The sequence below is a fragment of the Crassostrea angulata genome, chromosome 6 (genome assembly GCF_025612915.1).
Source record: "Crassostrea angulata isolate pt1a10 chromosome 6, ASM2561291v2, whole genome shotgun sequence".
Classification (NCBI taxonomy): domain Eukaryota; kingdom Metazoa; phylum Mollusca; class Bivalvia; order Ostreida; family Ostreidae; genus Magallana; species Magallana angulata.
Window position 1 is genome coordinate 36361598 of NC_069116.1, and position 23356 is coordinate 36384953.

At 33.2% G+C, this 23356-nt stretch overlaps 2 protein-coding genes across 2 annotated transcripts; both read right to left on the reverse strand.

The window, feature by feature from the left end:
* Window positions 1–2375: 2375 nt before the first annotated feature.
* Window positions 2376–8923, reverse strand: LOC128190839 (C-type lectin BpLec-like). The gene is made up of 4 exons (XM_052863051.1): window positions 8574–8923; window positions 8257–8333; window positions 5108–5189; window positions 2376–2802 (listed from the first exon to the last, which is right to left on the reverse strand). The coding sequence occupies exons 1-4, from the start codon at window positions 8884–8886 to the stop codon at window positions 2567–2569; spliced, it is 708 nt and encodes a 235-aa protein (XP_052719011.1). The 5' UTR covers window positions 8887–8923; the 3' UTR covers window positions 2376–2566.
* Window positions 8924–11841: 2918 nt separating this feature from the next.
* On the reverse strand, window positions 11842–17431 carry LOC128189561 (uncharacterized). The gene is made up of 2 exons (XM_052861217.1): window positions 17292–17431; window positions 11842–14344 (listed from the first exon to the last, which is right to left on the reverse strand). Exon 2 carries the CDS (start codon window positions 14333–14335, stop codon window positions 13157–13159), a length of 1179 nt encoding a protein of 392 aa, XP_052717177.1. The 5' UTR covers window positions 14336–14344; window positions 17292–17431; the 3' UTR covers window positions 11842–13156.
* Window positions 17432–23356: the final 5925 nt, after the last annotated feature.

Sequence of the window (23356 nt, forward strand, 5' to 3'; positions counted from 1 at the left end):
GGGGGGGGGGGGGGGGCACCATGTTCTTTTAATATGATAAGCAAATATTTTTAAGCGTAAATAAAAAAAATTAAACATTAATTATTTTTTTTTTAAAAGTGGAGGGCGCAAATACATGATAAGTCTATGTGTCAATTGAAAAAAAAAAAAGAAATATTATTTTTTTAACATGGGGGGGGGGGGGGGCTCTATGATGAGTCCAGTTTTATAATTATGTAGGTTTAGGAAAAAATGTCTACTGCAAAAAAAGGGGGGGGGATAAACTGACCTTACAATCACTTTATAAGAGGAGTTACAGTGCAATGAATATTTATATATTAAAATCTTTATTATTCAACAACATTGTATCTGAGATTAAACTACTGTTCTACTAATAAATAAATAAATAAGTAAATTATAACAAATCTTATAAACTATGAATAATGAAAATTTACTGAAAAATAGGTATTTTTTTTTTTTTTGATTCAAATTTTACGTTGTTAATTTTTATTTTTATTGATTTATTATAATTGATTGTTTGATCACATGCCATGTGCTCGCCCCAACGGTCGCACCGTAAAACATATTATTTCTATCGATATATTTTGGCATATTTACCTTATATTTTATAGAAGTGGAGAAAACATTAACTCAAATTTTTGCCTAATTTAGCTCATTTCATGTCATATCTCAATTTTTTGAGATCTGACCCCGACTTTTTTAACTCTAGTATGAGAAATTAAATGTATGTCTATTTGTATGCAAAGTTTTGGGAAAATGACATTACTTTCATTTTATTATTTGCGTTATAATTTGATTACTCCAAAAGTTTGTAACAATCTTTACATTTGCTGTTGTATTCATTATCATATTGTACTGGCATTTGAAGCCATCAGTAACGCAAGGTTTTTTAAACTTTGACTTGAATATTACTTTTATAGTCACCACATGTGATCAACTTCAAACTGTATTGAAATCATAACTAAATAATAGTTCAAATTATAAATGTTTGTTTGATTTCTTCAATTAAAAGATTTCCACGCCAAATTTAAGCAATAATATAAAAAAAAATATCATTTCTATTTGGGACCCCATATTTCCAACAATGTCATGTGATATAGGTCACACATGAAATAAATGAACATGTTAGGTCCCCATCTTTATATCCAAGTGGTTTTCGGATCATTGACATCACTAGTATTTCAGGTGCAAACATCCTTAAAGCTACTAATGTTGATGAAACAGCATTTACTATTCTTGATACACTAGCTTTGCTTATACCGTGAAGATCACCGGCAACGGCTTGAAAATTTCCATTGGCATAAAACCTGAGTGCCACCATAATTTGCAGTGATGGGGGGAGGGGGGGGGGGCATGAGGGTGTCCCAAACGAACACTGAGCCCAGCACATATCCAAAATCAAATGACATCAAAATTTATCTATGATATATTCATCATTCACATAGGGTTGTTTCTAGCTCTAAATACCCGTTCTCGCCTTAAGAGACTTCGGTGTTGAACCGAGACTTCCGTGTTGAACCAAATGATAAGCTGCCGCCATGTCAAGTTTGGACTTCAGACATGTATTTGGTTGTCATAAGATTATGACAGATCTTTTAAAAGATATTAAAATCATAAGATATGCAAATTTTGTGAAACGGCTATGATGTAAAAGTTCACAAAGTTTAGTCTTAAGATAGATCTTAGTATTTTGTGAAACAGGCCCCTAAATGAAGAAAGTGGCCAATTGGGATACAAATTCTACACAGAAATTTATTAATTTAGTAAATTTGCTCACAATGAAGAAATATAGAAAATAATTTGTGCATGTAAATTAATAAAAGTTTGTTTTTGTAATTTAATTCGTAAAGGTACTTGTGTCAGCTTGCCATTATTGTTTAAATGAGCAACGTGATCTCTTTTTTAAGGTTTTTAATTCCTTATAAATAAAATTTATTGTTCTTAAATATGATTATTTCTTGGGTACTCCAAAAAATTAAACACACTTAGATTACATTTTTGTTTGCAATTCGGTTTTCCATTTTCATCGCTGATTTAGAATGTTTAACAGTTAATGCAATCATTTTAAATACCCTCAAGATTTATAATTTTCAGTTATATAAGAAATTTTTAAGTTCTTTGAACTTTTATACACTGATTTACTTTAATAGTTTATGTTGTTGTTCAAAGTAGCAAATTACACATTTATTTGCTGTCTTATTGGGTTCGTAGAAAAAGATGTACATTTCATTAGCAATCTCATTTACCACATCATTATCGTCTTTAAACCAATTTCATCATTATATCCCCTGTTTAGAAAAAACAAATATTGCTATAGTCATGTTTTTGTAAATGATGACATATTATTGTGTAACATTCAAAAATGTAAAAATCACTAGCATCAACGTATATTTATTTTGTTATAGCATGTAAATATTCAAATACATAAACACATGCAGTAGTTAAAGAAATGTACATTAAAATTGATAGAATACAATCCTAGTATGTCTCTCTGAATTGTTTGATGACTTTAACATTTATGTACAGTTGTACCATATTTTATCAGTTTGCTCAATTACAAGTTTCATTAAAGATCCCGCTCGCACACCACGGGAGCTAACAGCTCACATACGACGTCATTCCAGGTCCCCCCAGCCGACGTAGAAAACGTGGCGCACTTCTCTTCAAAGTCTGACGGGGAGTCCGGGGCCCAGTTGGTGTAGACGGCCGACTGCCCGCTCTCCAACCAAGTGTACGGTTGCGTGTTGAAGCTGTCATACAAATTAATCCAGATTTCCGATTTGACGTTACAATATCTTGTTGCTAGAAAATATAAACCTAGATGTCAAATGATTGACGTAACACAAAACATCCTCCCCCCCCTCTTTTTCTCCCAGAAATAGAAAAATTTTGTGCGTGAACTAGTTATACATACTGTCTATATATTTCGGAAGCGTATTAGTGCCACATATGCACTTCATATTTTTTCTATTTTCCGCGCTTTAATCTGTAAAATTCAAACTTTAAAGTGTAAAACTCACCCTTTAAACTGTAAATTTTACACTTTAATATGTAACATTAACACATTAATCTGTAAAATATACAGTTATAAGTTTAAAATGCACACGCTATCCAGTGAAATTGGCTCATATATACACATACAGAGTGTACATTGGAGAATTTTTATCATTTCCGATGATTTGATCGCAGCATTATGGACTGAAATGTTTTAATTAGTGGACATTTCAAACTACGTCTTAAATACAGTGACTTAATTACACAGTGATATTTAAAAGAAAAAAACTGTGGGTTTTTCAAATGGATATAAGTGGTTTTATGCCTCGGCCTATTTCCACACGTTCTTTGATGATTTTACAATCAAAATAACAATGTTGAATTACTGATCATTCAAAGAATAAACATCAGGTATCATTTTGTCTAAACCTCGATTCAGTATAAGTACAGTCAGTACTTTGAGTTGTGTACGTGCTACAAAACATAATTAAATAAAATTGTACTGCATACAAATAAATAAAATTGATGCTTTAAACTAGTAAAAGTTGACGTCTGATATACATTCAGCAGGCTTGAAGACTGCATTTGCATAAAAGTGAACAAAAAGTCAAAACCCCCAAAAATTGTTACGGATAATTCTACATTTTATGTTGCGGCCGCCATATAATTGTCATGTTGTGAATTTTGAATTTACCGGGTGGCAGTAAATACAAAATTCAGAACATGACGTTTACCGGGTGGCAGTAAATACAAAATTCACAACATGACGTTGTCATGTTCTGAATTTTGTATTTACTGCCACCCGGTAAATTCAAAATTCACAACATGACATAATTATGTGGTGGCCGCCAGATACATAAGTGGCGGTCGCTATGACGACTGCTACTTATAGTTATATAGCGTTCGCCAGAAAAGCAGCAACATTATTTTTATTCAAATACATGTAATTAACTTGTGGCGACGAAGAAAAACAAAGAAAGACCCTAATAAAATACATGACAATTCATAACGTAATTTGAAATTCAGAAACAAATATGTTTTAGACAGGTTGATTTAATTTTAAGTACATAAAATTATTACTTTTAGATAAAAAATTATAAAAAAAAAAAATTTCGCCCCTGAGTAAACGTAATCCTTAAATATGTCATTGCATTACTCAACTCTGGATCAAAAGTAAAATGCTTGCTCCGTTTAAACGTACAATCGCTATTATAATATTAGTTTAAAAAAGATAATTTGTAACTCTTGTTCAAAAGGTAGCACATATCAAACTGCTACAGCTTTTAAATTAGTACTCTCAATACTTTGATTCATCATAGGTAGCGCTTTCACGAAGCTTTCAGGTTACGTAATTATAGTTTTGGTTACATGACATAAAGCGTTTAGCGTACGTATACACTCACAGATCTACGCAATAATAATTCTGTTGGCACTTAAACTTAAAGATATTTGCTTCCATTATAAAATTGGTGGCGTACATGAAGATTGTACTTTGTATCAGGCAACGCACGATATGAAGAGAATTATGTATTGAACACCAAGATTTAAATGTTGACTATTTTTATGATAAAATGTGCAAAAATTCAATACTGTTTCGACTTTCAAACTCAAGACTTAAATTTAAAAAGTTCATGCTGTTATCAATTGCACAACGCTTTTAGAAACGGGATGGTGAAAAAAGTTTTTATAGTTAGTTCTATATTGTTATCAACCAGAAAACACATATTAATAAATAATATCAGCTATGCAAATCGTTACTTAATTCTCTTTTCTATGACAGTTTAGTCAACGAAATCGTTTTTTTTTTTTGGGGGGGGGGGGGGTTGCGAATTTGTTATTACATTCAAAGCAACGGATTTTTGACACAATAATTCACTAGTAAATGCAATTTAAAAAAATCACAAATAACAGCTTTATTTATTCTTATAAGAACATGGAACATTGATATTGACACTGACAATGATAATAATAATGTCGTTTCCCTCGAAAATTTTCTGGAAGGGAGTTTCCAAGGACTCTGTCCTGGACATAATAGAGCCTCTATGTGACTTCCGGGCACTCTTGTTTTGTCATGTAGAGACTTCTTTATTTATTTATTTTTGACTAGACTTACCTAGTTCCACAATCCAGTTGTTTTCAGCGTTGGATTCAATTTCTATAACATGTGACGTGGGTAGAAGAGATGCACAAAATTTCTGAGCAAAATGAAACCAATTTAAATTGTTAAATTGTTATTCCAATGAACAAAAGCTTTAAAAATAAACTTCAACGATTTAAAATTCGATCAGATACAAATGTGATTTTTTAAAACTTTCCATAAACTATGAAATAAATTGGGTTAAATTGCTGTCCTTCATCACATCATGGTTGGCTATATATAACATAACATCAGTTATGAAACCTTATATGTTTAGGTAAAACTACGCATTAATATCAATCAAGTTAAAATTTCAGGAAATCAATAAAGTTTCATCGCAGACAAACATAAAACAAAGCATTTTAATTCGATGGATGAATGTTTCTATCTAATTAATAACTAATCCATCAAATTTATACTCCTTCAACTGTATTAGTTTTCCTTCAATCAAATCTACCAGGGTTTTTTTAGATAAAGATCTTGCTCAATCTAGCAATAAAGTTCATCGATTGTTATTTTAAACCGTTCAACAAACTATATTCATAATTTAAGGGAATATTTTATCTGCATGTTAAAAACATCTATTGACTTATGAGTTTAGTTATACTTTTATACAAAATACTTAAAAACTATACAGAAGTGGTTAATCTAGGATTTTTACATGAATGTTTTTCTTCTTCTCATTTTTCTTCACATAAAATTTGCAAGTAGAACTTCACCTACGCTACTTAAAGATTCTGTACTCTTGTCCCTTCGAGGAATTATTAACGTCAATAGACCATTTTTTAAATATACGTTGATCTTGTAAAAAAGGCTATCATATGGGTAACAGATTTTCTATTGGTTTCATACCAAATACATGTATTTAAAGATATTAAACAAGTATCCCGTTTCTCGTGCTTTAGTACGGTTCCAATTTCTAAGGGCAAATATAGTTCCAGTTAACTTAACTGCTATACAGTAAAACACGGTTATAGCGAACACGCTTATAATGAATTGACGCTTACAGCGAAGTGAATCTCATTCCCCAAGTCTCTATTTCTTGTTTTATACTTGACGGATATAACGAATTACGCTTATAACGAAGTTAAATTGGCAGTCCCTGGGACTTCGTTATAAGCGTGTTTTGCTGTAATTTATCTTTAGAATGACTTTCTTCGGTTGACTGAATAACTCAATAAGTTGATTCCGTGTTTGCGTTGTTGTGTAAATAAAGATAATGTTAGTTTTAACTTTTAAAACTAAATTTTTATAGATAGTTTTAAATTCTATGAATTAGTTTTTAATTCTATGAATTTTAAAGCTTTAATGTAACAATATCATTGTTAAATACTAGATGACATAATCCCAGGGTATAGAGAAACACATTTGGTATTAAAATGTTTAGAGACACGGATATTTAGATTTAGATAAGCACACAAGGTTGTTGCCAAGTTTTCATAATCGAATCATGAAGGACTCTCCCAGAATCGGTGACAGTCTCGGCTTCAACAGATGTTTTGACTCAATTATACCACAATTTACACGACAGACATGTATTCAGCAAAAATTATAGTTGATGCATATCAATTATAAATAATCAATAAATATATGTGTATGCAATGCTAAAATTCATCATGTTTTATGCACACTATTACGATTCGCGGTTTTAATCGTACATTACTTGTAGTTATCAAATCAGTTATCAAATCTCACCAGATCTGAGGTCATTCGTGGTAATCTATTTGTAGTAAATCAATTGACTATCAAAAAATTTCTTCGACCAACACGTTTTTTAATCCTAATCATTCGTTATCATCGTATTAGATCGCATGGCATTGTTACTTAAGCGCAGAATGTCGCATTAAATCGTGCCCTTAATCGTAATGAGTTGGATTAATCTTGGAGGAGACAAACAGCGCGATGCGCTGCGTTCTGTTGCGATGTGTCATTATGATCAGTCGGACTATATAATATGTCCGTCGAGTCCAATCGTAGATTAAATCGTGATCACCTTCCATCTTGGTCGTGAACAAAATCGCCATCATTAACATGCCCTATCGATACAAAGCACATATATTTGTGGTGAACGTATTGTAATCGTATAAAAACGTCCCAAATCGGGGACGCGTGTCGTGATATTCGGATCATATTAATCGCAAATTCTATCTGAACAATCTAATCATAACGTATGGTATCGGATCTAAACGGGCAATAAGATTGTGACAGATCGCGTCTTTTGAAATATGTATGTCGTGACCTTATCATATCAAAGCTCAACAAATCCAGAAGATCATATCGACTTGCATCACCTTGAACCTAAGCCTAAAATTCCTGAGACGATTCATGATCAGCTACGATAAGGCAATCGTGCTGTTCTTGACAGATGGCCCGGTCGGAGGAACCTAGCATAAAGCAACTAAGATAAGCTGCGCTCTTTTATTGCTTTTCGAAATACCAATTATGAATGAAGTGAAATGTACTTCCAAATAAATTTCTTACGCATTATACAAACTGCGAGTTCAATTAATTTGTAACTGTTTAATTGTTTGAATCCCAAGATGAATGCATCAAAATGCTCCTGAGTACTAAGTATTACTTAGATCAGATTAAGTAAAATTTACGCGTTAAGAAGGGGGCGGAGGGAGCGAAGCGACCGAGCCCCTTCTTTATCGCGTAAATTTTACATAATATGATTTCACTTACTTAGAACATAATCCACATTTTTAATTTGCTGAAATCAAAATATCATCTCTTTTTTGCTTACGGCTCTCCAAGCTGTCAATCGAAAATATTACGTCGCTGAAAACTTTAAGAAACTCTTAACGATTAAAAACACCATTTAATAGAATATTTAGCGACTGCTGATTGGATAAAAAGTGGGTTATGTTCTTAACATGATTTGTACGATGCTGTCATTGCATAGTACACAAAGAAACGCAAAGCAATTAGTGATTTTTTTCCGGAAGCCTTATATGGCAATGGATGTCTTATGGAATCAACTGTGTTGTCAGAGTTGAATCTCAGCCGATATTAAACCAACCAGTCCCAACACAACTTTTCTGTCTAATGCCAACAAAGTACGGACAATAGCACGTTAAGACCATAAAGAGCCCGGCTTTTAGTACGTTCAGTACTTTGATTACCTGAGCCGAAGTAAAATTCCTTGTGGTGATGTCCAGTTGGTATGCGTGGCCATTGAATATGTGCCAGTCGAAACATTCTACAAAGATTTACAATTTATAAAAATAGACATTCGTTACACAAAAGAAAATACAATACGTTTTACAAAATAGAGTAAATAACATTTGTTTATTTCTCACATTTTGAACGCAATGTACAAAGTGCATTTAAAATGTCATTTCCAGGTTCCTAGAGGACCTGGTAGCATCACAAGGTTAAAGCTTTCACTCTTAGACTTAGTCTTTTTATTAACTACATTAAGACATACAAAATTCCTTACCCATGTTGCGTTCATAATATTTCCAACCACTTGAACCATGTTCTTCTAAAACCTCCTCGTCATTTAAACGTACAGAGACCAACCGACACAGGGAAGCCTCTGCTTGATACTGTATGGAGAGACAGGACTGTCTATTCCGGTTACAGGTAGCTGCACAATGGGACAGACTTCGAACGTTCTTTGTTGCTTGTATGTTTGCCGGCGGTACAATTTTTAGGTCATATTTTTGCACTCTTGACATTGAGTGGGTGATAAGTTCTGCACTAGAACTATAGAGGCTTGCAGTAATAAGGAAAACAAAAGTAGCACTCATCTTCGACTTAAATTAAGAGTCCAGACCATTCAAAGCCTGCCAACAACCTCTCAGCCAGGAAGCGATATAAAATGTATCAAAAACGTGTTCGTGTAACCAACCAAATTCCAACATTGATTATCCAATTCATTATCTCAAATTTCCAATAACTTAAAGATATTTCTAAATATCTGACAACCTTGGTTTTTATCATAAATTTCTTTATCAAATAAAAAACAAACGCAACTCTAAAAAAAAAAATGATTTTTTTTATTGATATCCATCCGGTCATAGACAATAGTCCTTCGGCATCAAAATAAAATGTAAAGATACAACATTAAGAAGCACGGTATTCGATGGTTATGTCGACAATGTGAAACACATCTATGTCAACATGCAAATATATTTTTATGCAAGTGTTCTCACATACAAAATGCAACTAAGTTATGTCGACAAGCAACTTATCTATATCAACATGCAACATACTAGTATGTCAACATATAACTTATCTATGTCAAAATGAAATTCTTTGTGTCAACATGCAACTTATCTATGTCGACAGTCAGACACATTACTGCACCCTATTCAATATTATAAACGATACTTTCAAGATGATTAATTCTTAAACTTCTTTTGTCTCATTTTTCACTCTACCAATTTGTTTCTTACATGAAAATTATTCTAAATATCCATCATCGCTAATTCCATTGGAATTACGACTTGATTCCAAATCTACCAGGACCGTCTGATTGGTCATTTGCTGGATCATTTTGTTGGTGATGCATGTTTAAACGTGAATTGTTAGTTATCAATGATGCCAGTTAGATAGTTGAGAATTAAATCGGCAACTCATTGCATATAGAGAAAAATATCTGATCAAACATAAAAGAGACATTCGTAATGAAAACTGTCATACAATATTTTAAAGATAGTGTTTCGGACTTTTCATTCTTTTTTTGTTTTAGATTTTTTTTAAAAAATTATATAATATATATTTTAAATTGATACAAAGAAAGTTTTCAGAACCAATGACGGTACTAAATGTTCAGAATTAACAAGAAATCTGTGAGCCAATGCTCACTAGTGATACCCCCGCTCTGATGTGAATATGCATAATAAGCAAAGTCGACATTTAACAGAAAGCTGGCATCCGATTGGTACAGAAATATATCCCACAATATGGCATGCCTAAACAAATAGTGTGTTAAAATTTCAAGCATCTGCGATAAATAGCTGCTGAGAAATCTTTGACGAAAATTTGTTTGAAAATTTTGGCTAAAATAAACAAAGTCGTCATTTAACAGGAAGATGACGTCCGATTGGTACAAAAATATATCCCACAATATGGCATGCCTTAACAAACACTGTGTAAAAATTTCAAGCATCTGCGATAAATAGCTGCTGAGAAATCTTTGACGAAAATTTGTTTGAAAATTTTGGCAAAAAATAAACAAAGTCGTCATTTAACAGGAAGTTGACGTCTGATTGGTACAAAAATACATCCCACGATTAAGCATGCCTATACAAATACTGTGTAAAAATTTAAAGCATCTGCGATAAACAGTTGCTAAGAAATCTTTGACGAAAATTTGTTTGAAAATTTTGGTTAAAAAATAAGCAACGTCGTCATTTAACAGGAAGTTGACGTCCGATTGGTACAAAAATATATCCCACGATATGGCATGCCTTAACAAACGCTGTGTTAAAATTTCAAGCATCTGCGATAAACAGTTGCTGAGATAAATGCGACAGAAATTTTTGTTACGGACGGACAGACAGACAGACAGACACACAAGGGTAAAACAGTATACCCCCTCTCCTTCGGAGCGGGGGTATAATTATATCTAAATTAAAATGGGAATTTAGTTATGCTTACGTTATAAAGTTCATTTGTTAAATATTGCTGTCACCATCATACCTAATATGGATCAGTTTGTATGACTAGGCTGATTAAATAACAAAAAAAAAATAATTAATTTGCAACTTGTTACAGATATATACACTCTAATGTAATAATACAGCCATCATTTTACATATTTAATATGTTTTTAAAAAAGAGAAACCAAGAGGTCCATACGCTTTAACGGCCATTTGAGTATACTCCATTATTAGGCACTTGCCCGACATAATACTCAAGACATGTACATCATGATTAAAAAACAGCATGGACAGTGATTACAACAGCTTACAAGTTATAAGACAATTAACAAAGTAAACGGATGTAGTTATTCAAAGAGTCCTTGACCAACCACGCATTTGGTGTATCTTCGAATTCACAAGTCACAAGTGAAGATAATTCATGGATAGTTCAAAAGTTTAAAAAGTAAAGTGAAAAAAGGTCTTAATGATACGTGTATTCTAGTATTTTTTGTTCAACTTTAATGTAGATATAATTATATATAGATGTAGATATAATAATAATGACATTAACAGTCGCCACGTTATGTTTGTTCCTAAGACATCGATTTACGTTTCTTTACCATCCTATCTCAAACAATATTATTGAAGGTGGAACACCCTTTGATGCATCACATTGATTCACAATAAATTCTATCAAAGGTATGATACTGCACTAATATAATAAATCAGGTTTCGTTTTAAAGGTATACAAGTTTAGCCTCATCATAAAATAATATTTGCTCTGATGGGTCATTTTATAAAAATTGGGTTTTGCCTTGATAAACATACTTCCGCCACATAAGGTTGTTTCTAGTAAATTTTAGATTCTTTCTATCTTTTATTTGCAGTTGGAGTAATCAATATGATTGACATCTTTGTTTGGTGGAGGTTGCTTTAGGTCACCTGACTTATCATGTCTTCGTCAGTGAACCATTACGAATGTTTTTAACAGTTTTACCATATATAAGGGTTTTTTTCTTTGGAACGGGGGTGGGGTGAATATCCAGTCCCAATTTGTTTTCTGTCATCTCAACATCTCTTAATTGCTCTGTTAATATGAATGAAAATAATTCAGAGTAAAACAATAAGAACGCTTTATCGCATCAAAACTCAATAAAACATTAAATCTAAGCTACAATGTATAGAGCCGGATATGTATGTAGCCGGATTTTGGCTCCAATTGAAGGACAAACATACAAAACGACTATTGATCAAGAATGATGTCTAAAATTAGAAATTTAAACACATTGTTATACAAAAGAGCATTTCATGTAAAGAAAAAATCTAAGCATTTCTATCGTTACAGCATACAAATCTTTCTGGATATATTTTTACAATTATGTGAAACATGCCATATCTAGCTGGGCTTTTTTTTCGGCGGGGATATAATTTTGGCGATTTTGGAAGATTCGCCAAAATTAAAATCACCAAAATTAAGTACTTATTTGCATATTTTTATGACATACTGTAGTTTTTAGAGCTTATTTTTTCATCCATTTTTCAAAGCCTGTGAGCATGAAATAAAAGGACAATTGTTACATGTAATGTATACAGTGTTACATACACCAGTATACATTTACTCATAATCAATACATCACTTTTCTCATTCAGGGGTTAATTAACCCCAGTGACAGGGGCGTTAGCTTGTGTTGTTTTAGGAGATTGATATATTATTGACTCAGGTCCAGATTTTAAATTATCCGATTCTATCATAACAATAGAATTAAAATTAATTGTCAACAAGGTATACTTTTTATTCAAGCATTATATTAATTACTATTTATTTATTTATTTCTGCTGAAAATATTAAAGTGTTTGTAACCAAGATCCGACATCGAATTTTACAGCCTAGTAACTTGGGATTTTTTTTTTGACATGTACTTCTCAACTGTAAAAAACAAACTGACAAGAGATTGTTAATGAAAGGAAAAGGATTCACCATATTACATCCGCCAAAATATACGGTGTACCCTGTAGGCCCAAACCCGCCTAATTTTTGTACCACAAAAAAAACCCAGCTATACGGAATTTATGCTCTACTATGAACGAAAACATTTCAGGGTAAAACGATTAGAATGCTCTGCGTATCAAAATCAATTAAAAATCAAATATTATTAGCTCTATGGCTGGATTTTAGTTCCAAATGAAAGAAAACCATAAATGACTATCAATCAAAAATGTTAATTAATATTAGTTATTTAAACATATTGTTATAATAATATTATTCATTAAAAAAAGTCAACAATCTAAACAGGTATGTTGATCATTACCGGGTAATAATCTTGTTGGATATATTTTCACAATTATGCACTACATGCATTATGCTAAGTTTAACGCATTCACATCAATGTTTTATCGTATTTGCCAAAAATGGGTACTGTGCAGAAATAAATCATTTTAAATATTTTATCACATTGACGCTCTTCCCTCCCAATTCACCAACATATAAGATATTGTTTTCGTCAATACACATTCCAGTCGGACCTCTGATGTTGTCGTACACAAAATATCGTAGGAAATGGCCTTTGTCGTCCAGAACATGAAGACGATGGTGCCAATAGTCAGCCACAATGATGTGGTGGAAGGAATCTGTACAAATACCTCTAGGGTCAAACTTATTCTCCTCGTCATTTTGTTCCTTGTGCCCTTCATACTCAAACTTCTTGGAACTTGATTTGCTTACGACGACTACACACTTTTTATTCCAGTCCGAAACGCATATATCTCCAAGTCCGTTTTCCGTAACATACATAGGGCAAGCGAAGAAAGCCCTGTGATTGTGGCTGTCGAATTCTTTTAATTCTTTCCCCATTTTACTGTATTTGATAACTTTTCCATGTGACTTTTCTTTCCGTTGTCCATTCCAAAGACAGACAAGTATGTCTCCTGACTTTGTGGTATGAACACCTTTTGGAATCCATTGCCCTGTGCCAACCACAGTTTCTTCCTTTAAATCACGTTTCTTCTCTTCTTTGTCAGCAGTACCAGGGCCATCATTCAGTTTCCCGCTTTCTTTTTCTACTTCCGGATTTTCATTGTCAACTTCCATTTTTTCGTCTTCCTTTGACTTCGCCTTCTCTTTGCTTTGTTTCTTTGCCGCTTTGCTATCCTTCTCAGATGACTTGCTACTACCAGTGATGTTAAGTTTCTTTTTAAGTTCGCTTTTTTCTTTTTTCTTAGGCACCATTTCAACATCTTTCATTTTTTCTCTAGGATTTGAAGGTGGAAATGCAGCTTTGAATACTGAATTCTCATCTAAATCGGAAAATACCATTCCTCCAGTTATCCCATCCAAGTACTGCGGAAACCTGCGCGTGATCAATGCAAACAGTTTTTTTCCAGTGATATCGTATACGGTTATTTCCTTTTTTAGATATGAACAAACGCCTAACGTAGCCTTTCCCAACAAACACACATCAAGGACGCCATCTTCGCATGCTATTTTTGTCGGTGGTATTGGGTTGCTTTGGAACTCCGGGGATTTGTGATTCCCATGATGGTTGTGGGAAAAATTCTCTTGAGAATTTGAATCATGATGACCTTGATGAAAGAAATTGGCTATCTTTTCCATAACGTAAACCTACACAAGAAATGTAATAAATTAATAGACTTAAAAAGTATTATAGTTATAGAAATTTGCCATGATACATTTGTATGTTTAATTGAGATGACTTTTTATACATGTACAGTCATTTCATGCATATCTTTTACAATTTTATGCTATGCTTTTGTATGCGATTTTAATGATATGCTATAAGATTTCAATGCTATGCTATGAGATTTCAATGCTATGCTATGAGAAATTGAAATGAAGGACTTATTGATATGGTATGCTATTTTTGCTATGGTATGCTATGAGATTTGAACAAAAATGCCTCCATATACAGAAGAGTTCCACACATTTCAAACTTAAATGATAGGAAGCCAAAGTTTACCACAAATATGCAAAGTGAACATTTATTTTTTCAAATAAAAACATTTTAAACCGAGTTAAAATAATGTTGTATGCTATGCTATGGTACAGGTATGATATGACGAATGAGATTCTATAAGATTGTATGCTATGGTATGAGATTCCAATGCTATAGTATGAGATTCCTATGCTATGCTACGAGATTTCAATGCTATGCTATAATATGGTGTATGTTGTAAAAGATATGCTTGAAATGACTGTACACATATCAATTCATTCATGAATCTACAAGAAATTTATTACAAAAACCATGAACGTTGCCAATGCCAGTCGAAGTGATCTTTTGTGGAGGATGAAAGAAATGAAGACATTGTGATGCCATATTTGTAGCATTTACACTAAATGTGGGATATATTATTGTGGGCCACAAATCGGATTTAATATTTTGTTCATTGTAATTTTTACGAAGTTTACGAAGGGGAATTAAATGACAACAGAATTCTTAAAATGTCTTTAAATTGTTTTTCGTGTGTCGCCGCATGTTTGTAAACCATGGCTAATAATTTCGATTCTCGGGCCGTCATCTGACCGAGTTGGAGGGAGCTATGGGAACTTCGGACCGTGGCTTGAGAAGGCGATATGTAACCACTATATGATAAACCTCGCTAGCGCGGGAATTAATTCTTTACAACTATTATGATATAATGCTTAATATGTTAAACCATATTTTTTTTGTTCATTTTTGTATATACTTTGTCCGGTTTTTTCCTTTATTTCGAACCAGTGAATGGGTATGTAGTGTATCTCTCTCTTAATTTGGTTTTCTAGGTCAATTTTCATTAAAATGTCTATTACTGTTTCTAATAAGAATTACAGATACATGTACATGTAAAACAATCGGGAGGGGGGGAGGGGAGGCATCCCCATTAAACTTCCCCGTTTTATGCATACATGAATTGATTTATCCATATAGACGTAGAATACAATAATCTGTTCAATAATGTTTATAAATCGATGTCTAAGGTTTACAACCAATCTGTCGTGGTATGAAAATGTATGAAATTAAAACACGCGAGGTTATGCATTATAATCCATTTGCATGCATATTTTAAACCAACATTGTCTGATTCAAAGTTCACCTATCTGCCCGATGGTTAACACCGCCATGATGTCAATTAGTCAACCCGTTTCTGGGCACCCCGCTCTAGTTTTTTCCATTCATACTAAAGTTGCAATAATTGTTTCATTTATATCTATTAATTATGTATGAATCGAAGTCCGATCCAAGGTATCTGACCGCGATGGATGATGAACTAGTCCTACACTTTTCGTCAATTAGTCAATCCGCGTTCTTGATTACCCCGTTCTGGAAAGTTCTACCCCATTCTCTCACGTGCTTCGCAAGCGAAAGAAACGAAATGACTCATTCTATTTAGCCTATTCAACATTGTCAAATCTTAACGTCTATGTATTCTCTAAATAGGCTCACAGTAAAAATATTCACTCTTTACGTATTCATTAAATATTATTTCATTGCAAGTATATATTTTGATCGAGACTATTCCTGACTTGAATCCACCTCACTCTTGTTCTTGTTTATCGAAAAGGAAAGTAGGTTTTTGATTAATTTCACAATAACTTATCAGTTACAATTTAGTAACCTTACGGACACCATCACACACGTGTTGAAATACCAAATGTGTAAGCAAGTACTCTGGTGCAGGCATAGATGATATCCGGGAATTAACTCTTTATACATTTTAAAATATGATACAACGCTTCATGTACATTGCCTTTATTCTTTTTGTTGCAGCTGACTGAAAAAAATGCAAACTGTTTAAAACGAATTTTATTTCAGCCAGGGAGTGGCTGTATATCTTTTAATTTTGTTCTTTAGGTCAGGTCTCACTATAACTATTACTACTGTCCCAAAAAAGAATTTTAGATAAAGGACTGAAACATCATCCCCACCCAATCCAAATTCCCCACTGAATGCATATATCATCTATTCATACAGACGTACAGTTATTAACACAATTTGTTCATGGTTCACAAATAAATGTATAAGGTTTACTACCCATTTGTAGTATTATAAAAATATACGTAATTTAAAAACTTATTTAGCATTTTTAAATTACATATATTTTTATAATACTACAGATGGGTAGTAAACCTTATACATTAATTTGTGAACCATGAACAAATTGTGTTAATAACTAATTGGCAAAATGTCTTAATGTTAACTCTTAACATTGGCATTCAGATGCTTACATAGGACCCTGTTCCACTTATGAATCATATTAGTGTATTACACACGTTGAATATGTCAAAATGCATATACACGTAATAATGTCATTTCATTAATCATGTACGTTCATGCGTGGACCCAGATTTTTTTTCGGGTGGGTGGGGTGCGGTCTTATTTGCGTGACCCCCCTCCCGCCAAACATGCATCCGCGCATTAACCCGAACTTTTACGTTATAATCCCGTTCGTCCAGAAATGAGTTTGTCAATTATTGATAAATCGAAAGTATAGACGTAATTTCTGTAATAATCAGAAGGAAAGACGCACCCAGCTTGAACCATTCACCATCAATTCACAAGACCACTCACCTTCAGCGTTTCGGTATCTTTCGGTGCAGAGTCAGAGGTGTCCTTTTTGTCGAGTCCGTTTTAGTTCGACGGAAATTGCGCATCAGTATTTACGTACGGAAAACCGTTAATGTAAGTAAAACAGAACGTATGATACTGCGTCATACTATGGTATCAAACAAAGGGCTTTTAACGAGGATTATCAGATCTACCTTAAATTTTTAGACATGATTTGTTAAGCTATTAACTACTATTCAATAAAGAAAATTGTTGATCATTCTTTACAACATGACGATATATTTACATTTACCAAGTATTATTCCCTCTATTTCTTACGAAAACTCATCGTTAATTCATAGCTCTATAGAAACAGCCAGACTGAAATCTACACGCCCCGTTTATCGATTGGTCGAAATCTACAGCGGCTGAAACTGAGAAGAAATTGACAGGTCTGAAAATGACACGCCCTGTTTATCGATTGGTCTAAACCTACAGAGAACTACAAAATATCCCAGGTCTGCCGTAAATTTCTAGACATGATTTGTTAAGCTATTAACTAATATCTAATAAAGAAAATTTACATGATTTAGGGAGATCATTCTTTACAACATGACGATATATATATATACAATGAAAAAATGCATCAGATAATGAAAATGCAAAATTATTTAAAAACCACTAAATCGATCAAAATTACGCTTTTAAAAGGGGGAACAGATCTTGTATCATGTGACTATTGTTGCAATGATGCTTTGATGTGCTAACTCTATTATGACAACATAATTGATTTGATTGTAGACTGGTCCTCTGTCTCTATCGTACGAAAGAGTGTATATCGCGCATATCAGACAGGCATTGCCAGTCTAATTTGATTGTATATTGCTATGAGTCATTTATTCATTATGACGTCATAAGGATTTGATAGATCTTTTTCCCGTACTAAACGGCTCTAAAGTATCTTTGTCAAAACATGAGCTGTTGGAAATTTGAAACATTTTAATTTTATGAATGTCAATGTACAAAACCATAAGCGGTTAATATAATCAGATATATATTCTGCAAATGATCTGCTCATGATAATTGATAAATCTAAATAGGCCTAATGCATTACCTTTTTAATGGTTTAAAACAGAATTTGTCACAAAAGGCCATAATTTCAGAATAAGGGGTAAGCGTGATTTCTATTGTAGTACACGTATCTCTCTTAAATGCCAAGAAAGTTGCTATGAAAAATTTTAAAAGTTATAAATCACATGCAAAGGTTAATATATGAATTTTTTTTTTTCAATTCATCGACAAATTTTTACGTGCCATCACATTTTGTTCAAATATTGAATCAAAAACTTCAAAATTTGAACTGCTGATTTCAGCAATATATTGATAAAATTATGACATTGCAATGTAAAAAAGCCAATGTTGTAAACAATTTTGTAATTTGTTTACGATCTCAAAATTAATGAATATGATTTGCAAATAAATTCCATCAAATTAAATAATTATTGCAGAAAATTAAAAATGTTAAGGTAGCTCCATACTCAGAAAATTCTCTGAGGAAAGTTGAAAAACCGAACTGATTTCGACTTAATAGACTTAAATGTCATCAATTGTTAGAAAAAATATACATGTCATCACACTTTTTGAAATGCCAGATAAACATAAACTAAAGCATATTTAAGCATTAGAAAAATGTTGGTTTTTTTTGGTTAAAAGTAAAATATTGTAGGCAGAAATTTGTTTTTCTTGTTTAATTTTAATGTCAACTTTATCAGAAAACTAAAATTACAAAAATATTTTAAAATTAATCGTTGGAATAAGAAAAACTATAGCACTTAGACATACAACTGAGAGAAAAGTCAGAAAAAGAGTTATTTCCCCTTTGCATAGATAAAATATATAAAAATTTGGAAAAGTGTAAAATTAAGTGCAAAAATATCTTGAACATACCAATAATTCTAATTACATCTATGTGATTATATTCACTTAAAATAAATAAAACTATCGTGCAAAATTTTTAAAGAATTCAAAATTTTGCAAAAAAGTGTGACATCACAGAACACTGGATCTACTTTAAAAAAAAATTCATAATGCCAGAAAAGGGGGGTAATTCCTATCAAAATATATCCCTTGCAAGGTAAGAAAGTAGTCATGAAAATGATATATGTTAAAGTGGATATCTTAATGTAAATGTGTTTTAAAAAGCCAAAAAATTCATTGACAAATAATTTTACACTGCAACCCCCTGTTCCCCCTTAAATATATTTATGTACACATCATGCTTATGTTCATAATTAAAATATTCGTTGGCAATGTTTATGGTTATATTCAAATCGTGACAATTTCCTAAGGGTGGGGATAACTTTCATAGTGACCAGGGTCAGTGTTACCTGACACTAAAGTTCGACCCAGAACTCACGAAAACAATGACTTACGACAAAAATTAAAGAGATGTTCGGGCATTGTTTGGTGAGTATATATATTTCACTGGAAAGATTTATCATTGTGCATTTATTTTGATAAGAAAGCCATTTAGTCTCTGGACACAGATTCGCCCAAGCATCATCAGGCTCTCCTATAAGTTCATACATTTCTTGAAATGAGTGCCTCCTGGAACGTTCTTCAATTTAAATTGCAGACGCCATTCCTGACATTGTAAATGTGCATTACTTTGCTTGAGACTGTGATCTCAGATTTGGAATCATTTGTGTCCGTGTCGATCGGAAGTATGTGCTGGCACTTTACAGAGAAATATTTTAGAATATAAAAAGATGCTTAGAATGATGTTTCTAACAATATTCAACCATCAAAATTTCGGAAAACGACCCCAATAAGGGTATAAGCAGGCACGTAGCATCGTAGCATCGTTTTTGAAAGTGTGGGGGGGGGGGGGAATCATTTGTGTCCGTGTCGATCGGAAGTATGTGCTGGCACTTTACAGAGAAATATTTTAGAATATAAAAAGATGCTTAGAATGATGTTTCTAACAATATTCAACCATCAAAATTTCATAAAACGACCCCAATAAGGGTATAAGCAGGCACGTAGCATCGTAGCATCGTTTTTGAAAGTGTGGGGGGGGGGGGGGGGGGGGGCAGACTCATCCAAAAAATCTTGAAAAGCAAAAAAAAAATATATATATATAAAAAAAAAAAAAGGGAAATTAGGGGGGGGGGCAACTCCATGATAAATAAATTTTTTATATGTAAATTTTAAAAAATTAGTTTTTGCGAGAAAAAGTGGGGGGCCTGTCCATCCCCCCCCCCCCCCCCCCCCCCCCCCCCCCCGATGTTACGTGCCTGATAAGGGGTCGGCCTCTAAAATGTTCTTTCCCAGATATCTTTTAAACGGTTTGCGAGAAATATTTTGGAATATGTTATAGAAGCAAATACTTTCATATTAAATTTATTAACTATACATTATAAAAATATTCTCATAATCACAAGCGAACACCTTCAAGCCTCAGTTCCTTTATTAAGTATTTACTTAACAAAGGAACTGAGGCTTGAACGTGTTCGCTTGTACTTTATACTAGGCGTAAAAAGTCTCTAGTTTGTCCTAAGAAACCCCGTTTTATACACAATCCCACTCTCCTACTCCCAACACTTACCAAAACAAAAACAAAACTCCAACATACATCTCATTTATTGACAGATACATACATTTATACTATACTGTACTTCTCGTGCCATACAGTTCATGCTTTCATGAACAATTATCCTTTTATTCTCCTTATGAAAAGGGCCCTCAACCCTCATATTTAACATGCCTCTGATACTCTTCCTGAACATCCTCTGCTCCTACAATCACCCCTGCGAATGTTATTGTCATTTAAATTTTAGACCACCTGAGTTTATTTGACCCTTTCAGTTTCGCAGTAAAAATCATGCCTCGTGTTTATAGTCTATTTCATAGAAACTAGGTACATGTACTTGTAAGCAAATATAAAATCTAGAGGTTTATTCATTTTAAACTTTATCTTCATTATGTTGGATAAAATGTGTTCTAGAAATAAATGCGACAATACAAAAAATAGTTTTTGTCTGATGTTGCAACAATTAACATGCTTGTAGAGATCCCCCCTGAGGATTAATTTTCGATCCGCGCCTGATCTAGTAATAGCATCAATAGTGAAACAGACTATACTATTTTATGCAGAATGTCCCTTGAAAATGGCTCGATATACTAAGTTTTTATGCAAAACAGAAAAACATTATTTTTCTAAAAACATGGTATTGCACATCATAAGCATCAAGCATGGCTATGATTTTTTAAGCAACCCGATGTTTATATTGTCAACCACTCTACACGTGGCTGAACACGAACGATAACTCTGTTCTGAATGTTATCGTTTAATGTAAATAAGCGCTAGATGGTGAAATAAGACATACATCTTAAAAGGTTTTCACGTTTTGACATAAATCCATGTAGGATATGATATAAAAACGACCAGTACTTACGTATTTTGAGAATATTATCCGAACACTTATACTTCCGCTCGAAATTCCACAGGAACTGAACAAAACTCGGTGAAGTCTCGTGAACTTTCATTCGAGCACCTCTGGATTTATTACATACTTAGCAACGATAAAGAAAACATTCCGAACACATTCGCAGGGGTGACAATACCAGCCGATAATTTATCTGCAACTAACTCTGATTCAACAAGAGCAGGTAACCTACTGTAATATACAGCACTATTCTCACCAAACTACCCCACATGTCTCATAATCTGCCCAACAGTTTGTACAGATCCTGACAATGCTAATGCCACTGCACAGCCCCCCTTAAACTATGTGGTATCTTCCCATCATCAATATCCAGAACCCTCAGGTACATTCTTAATCTCTCGTATACAACTGGCTGTTCAAGATCTCTGGAATCCTCTGTTACTATTAAAAAAAGAGGATGTTGCTAAAACGCGGAACTGAAAACGGAACGGAAAGCGGTACGGAACGGAAAACGGAAAATCTTATTTCATGTTATTTACTTTAGATTATTTACTTCAGATAGATTTGTTAACACACCAAAAACAACATACTTTATGCAATTTTAATTTTTTTAACATTAGCAATATTATATTATTTATTCAAGATTACTAGTAATTAATTTCTCAAAATTAAAAGTACATGCATTGGCCACTATTATCTGCCCTAAAATATCCTCGATTGACATTTTGCTGAATAATTCGATATTTATATTAAAAAAAATGAAAATAAAGAAGTCTACAGGGTTTTGCAATTTCAACAGAACCGGTTTATAACGTTGAAATATTATGAAAAGTCTTCTGGGTGACTTCCAAATGGAGAAAATATGTCAACATTTCCCATTATATATCTCCGTAAGAAATTTGTTTTCGATCCTGTGAATTTTTCCGATTAGAAAATGATAATGTGTCAATGAAGTTTTCTTGGATATTTCCCGTTTCAACTATTCAATTGCATCTTTTACAGGTATGTGTATTTTTTTTTTAAAAATCGTCAAAATGTGCAGCAAGACTATTTTGGGATCGACAGACTATAGTCCCAATTTATAATCGGAAAATCGAACTAGGCAACGTCTAGAGCTTTCTATTCGGATCATATGTATATAGTTGTAGGAATGAACAACTGCCAAGTAATGCGAACTGAAACAAAATTGCATTGCTAAAGCCCCTTTCACAATTGGCGCACGACCACTTTACACCACTTTGCGATCGAAAATTTTGAGCTTCGCACGAGCTCTCGCATTGGTTGCATACGTTTTACTGGTCGCATCAAGTCACCTCTGAATAGTGGACATGCCCACTATTCTGACGCGACCGAACGCGATCCAAATTATCGCAGTGCAACGCACGAACATTAGTACGAACGTTTTACAACGTTTTGTGTACTCGCAAGAGTGATACACGATTTATAAAGATCGTAAGATAAATCGCTGGTGTTTATGCGTCTGTTTTGAGACCGTGAGACTGTTGCTCAACGTGTCTCGTGTAATCTTGCAACGTTTTTTTTATCATTGCACGACTTATGAGCCTCAATATGCCATGCTTTGCTACTAGTATATATACACTGTATAAGTATCTCTGTTTCAGAACAAAATTTACAATATAC

Bases quoted from the DNA above. Each gene is read 5' to 3' on its own strand.
- LOC128189561 (XM_052861217.1), bottom strand. From the start codon at position 14,335: ATGGAAAAGATAGCCAATTTCTTTCATCAAGGTCATCATGATTCAAAT.
- LOC128190839 (XM_052863051.1), bottom strand. From the start codon at position 8,886: ATGAGTGCTACTTTTGTTTTCCTTATTACTGCAAGCCTCTATAGTTCT. The intron at 8,334-8,573 runs GTAAGGAATTTT...AAATCTTTGTAG, and splicing joins ATATTATGAACGCAACATGG to AATGTTTCGACTGGCACATA. The intron at 5,190-8,256 runs GTAATCAAAGTA...CATTTTGCTCAG, and splicing joins GGAATTTTACTTCGGCTCAG to AAATTTTGTGCATCTCTTCT.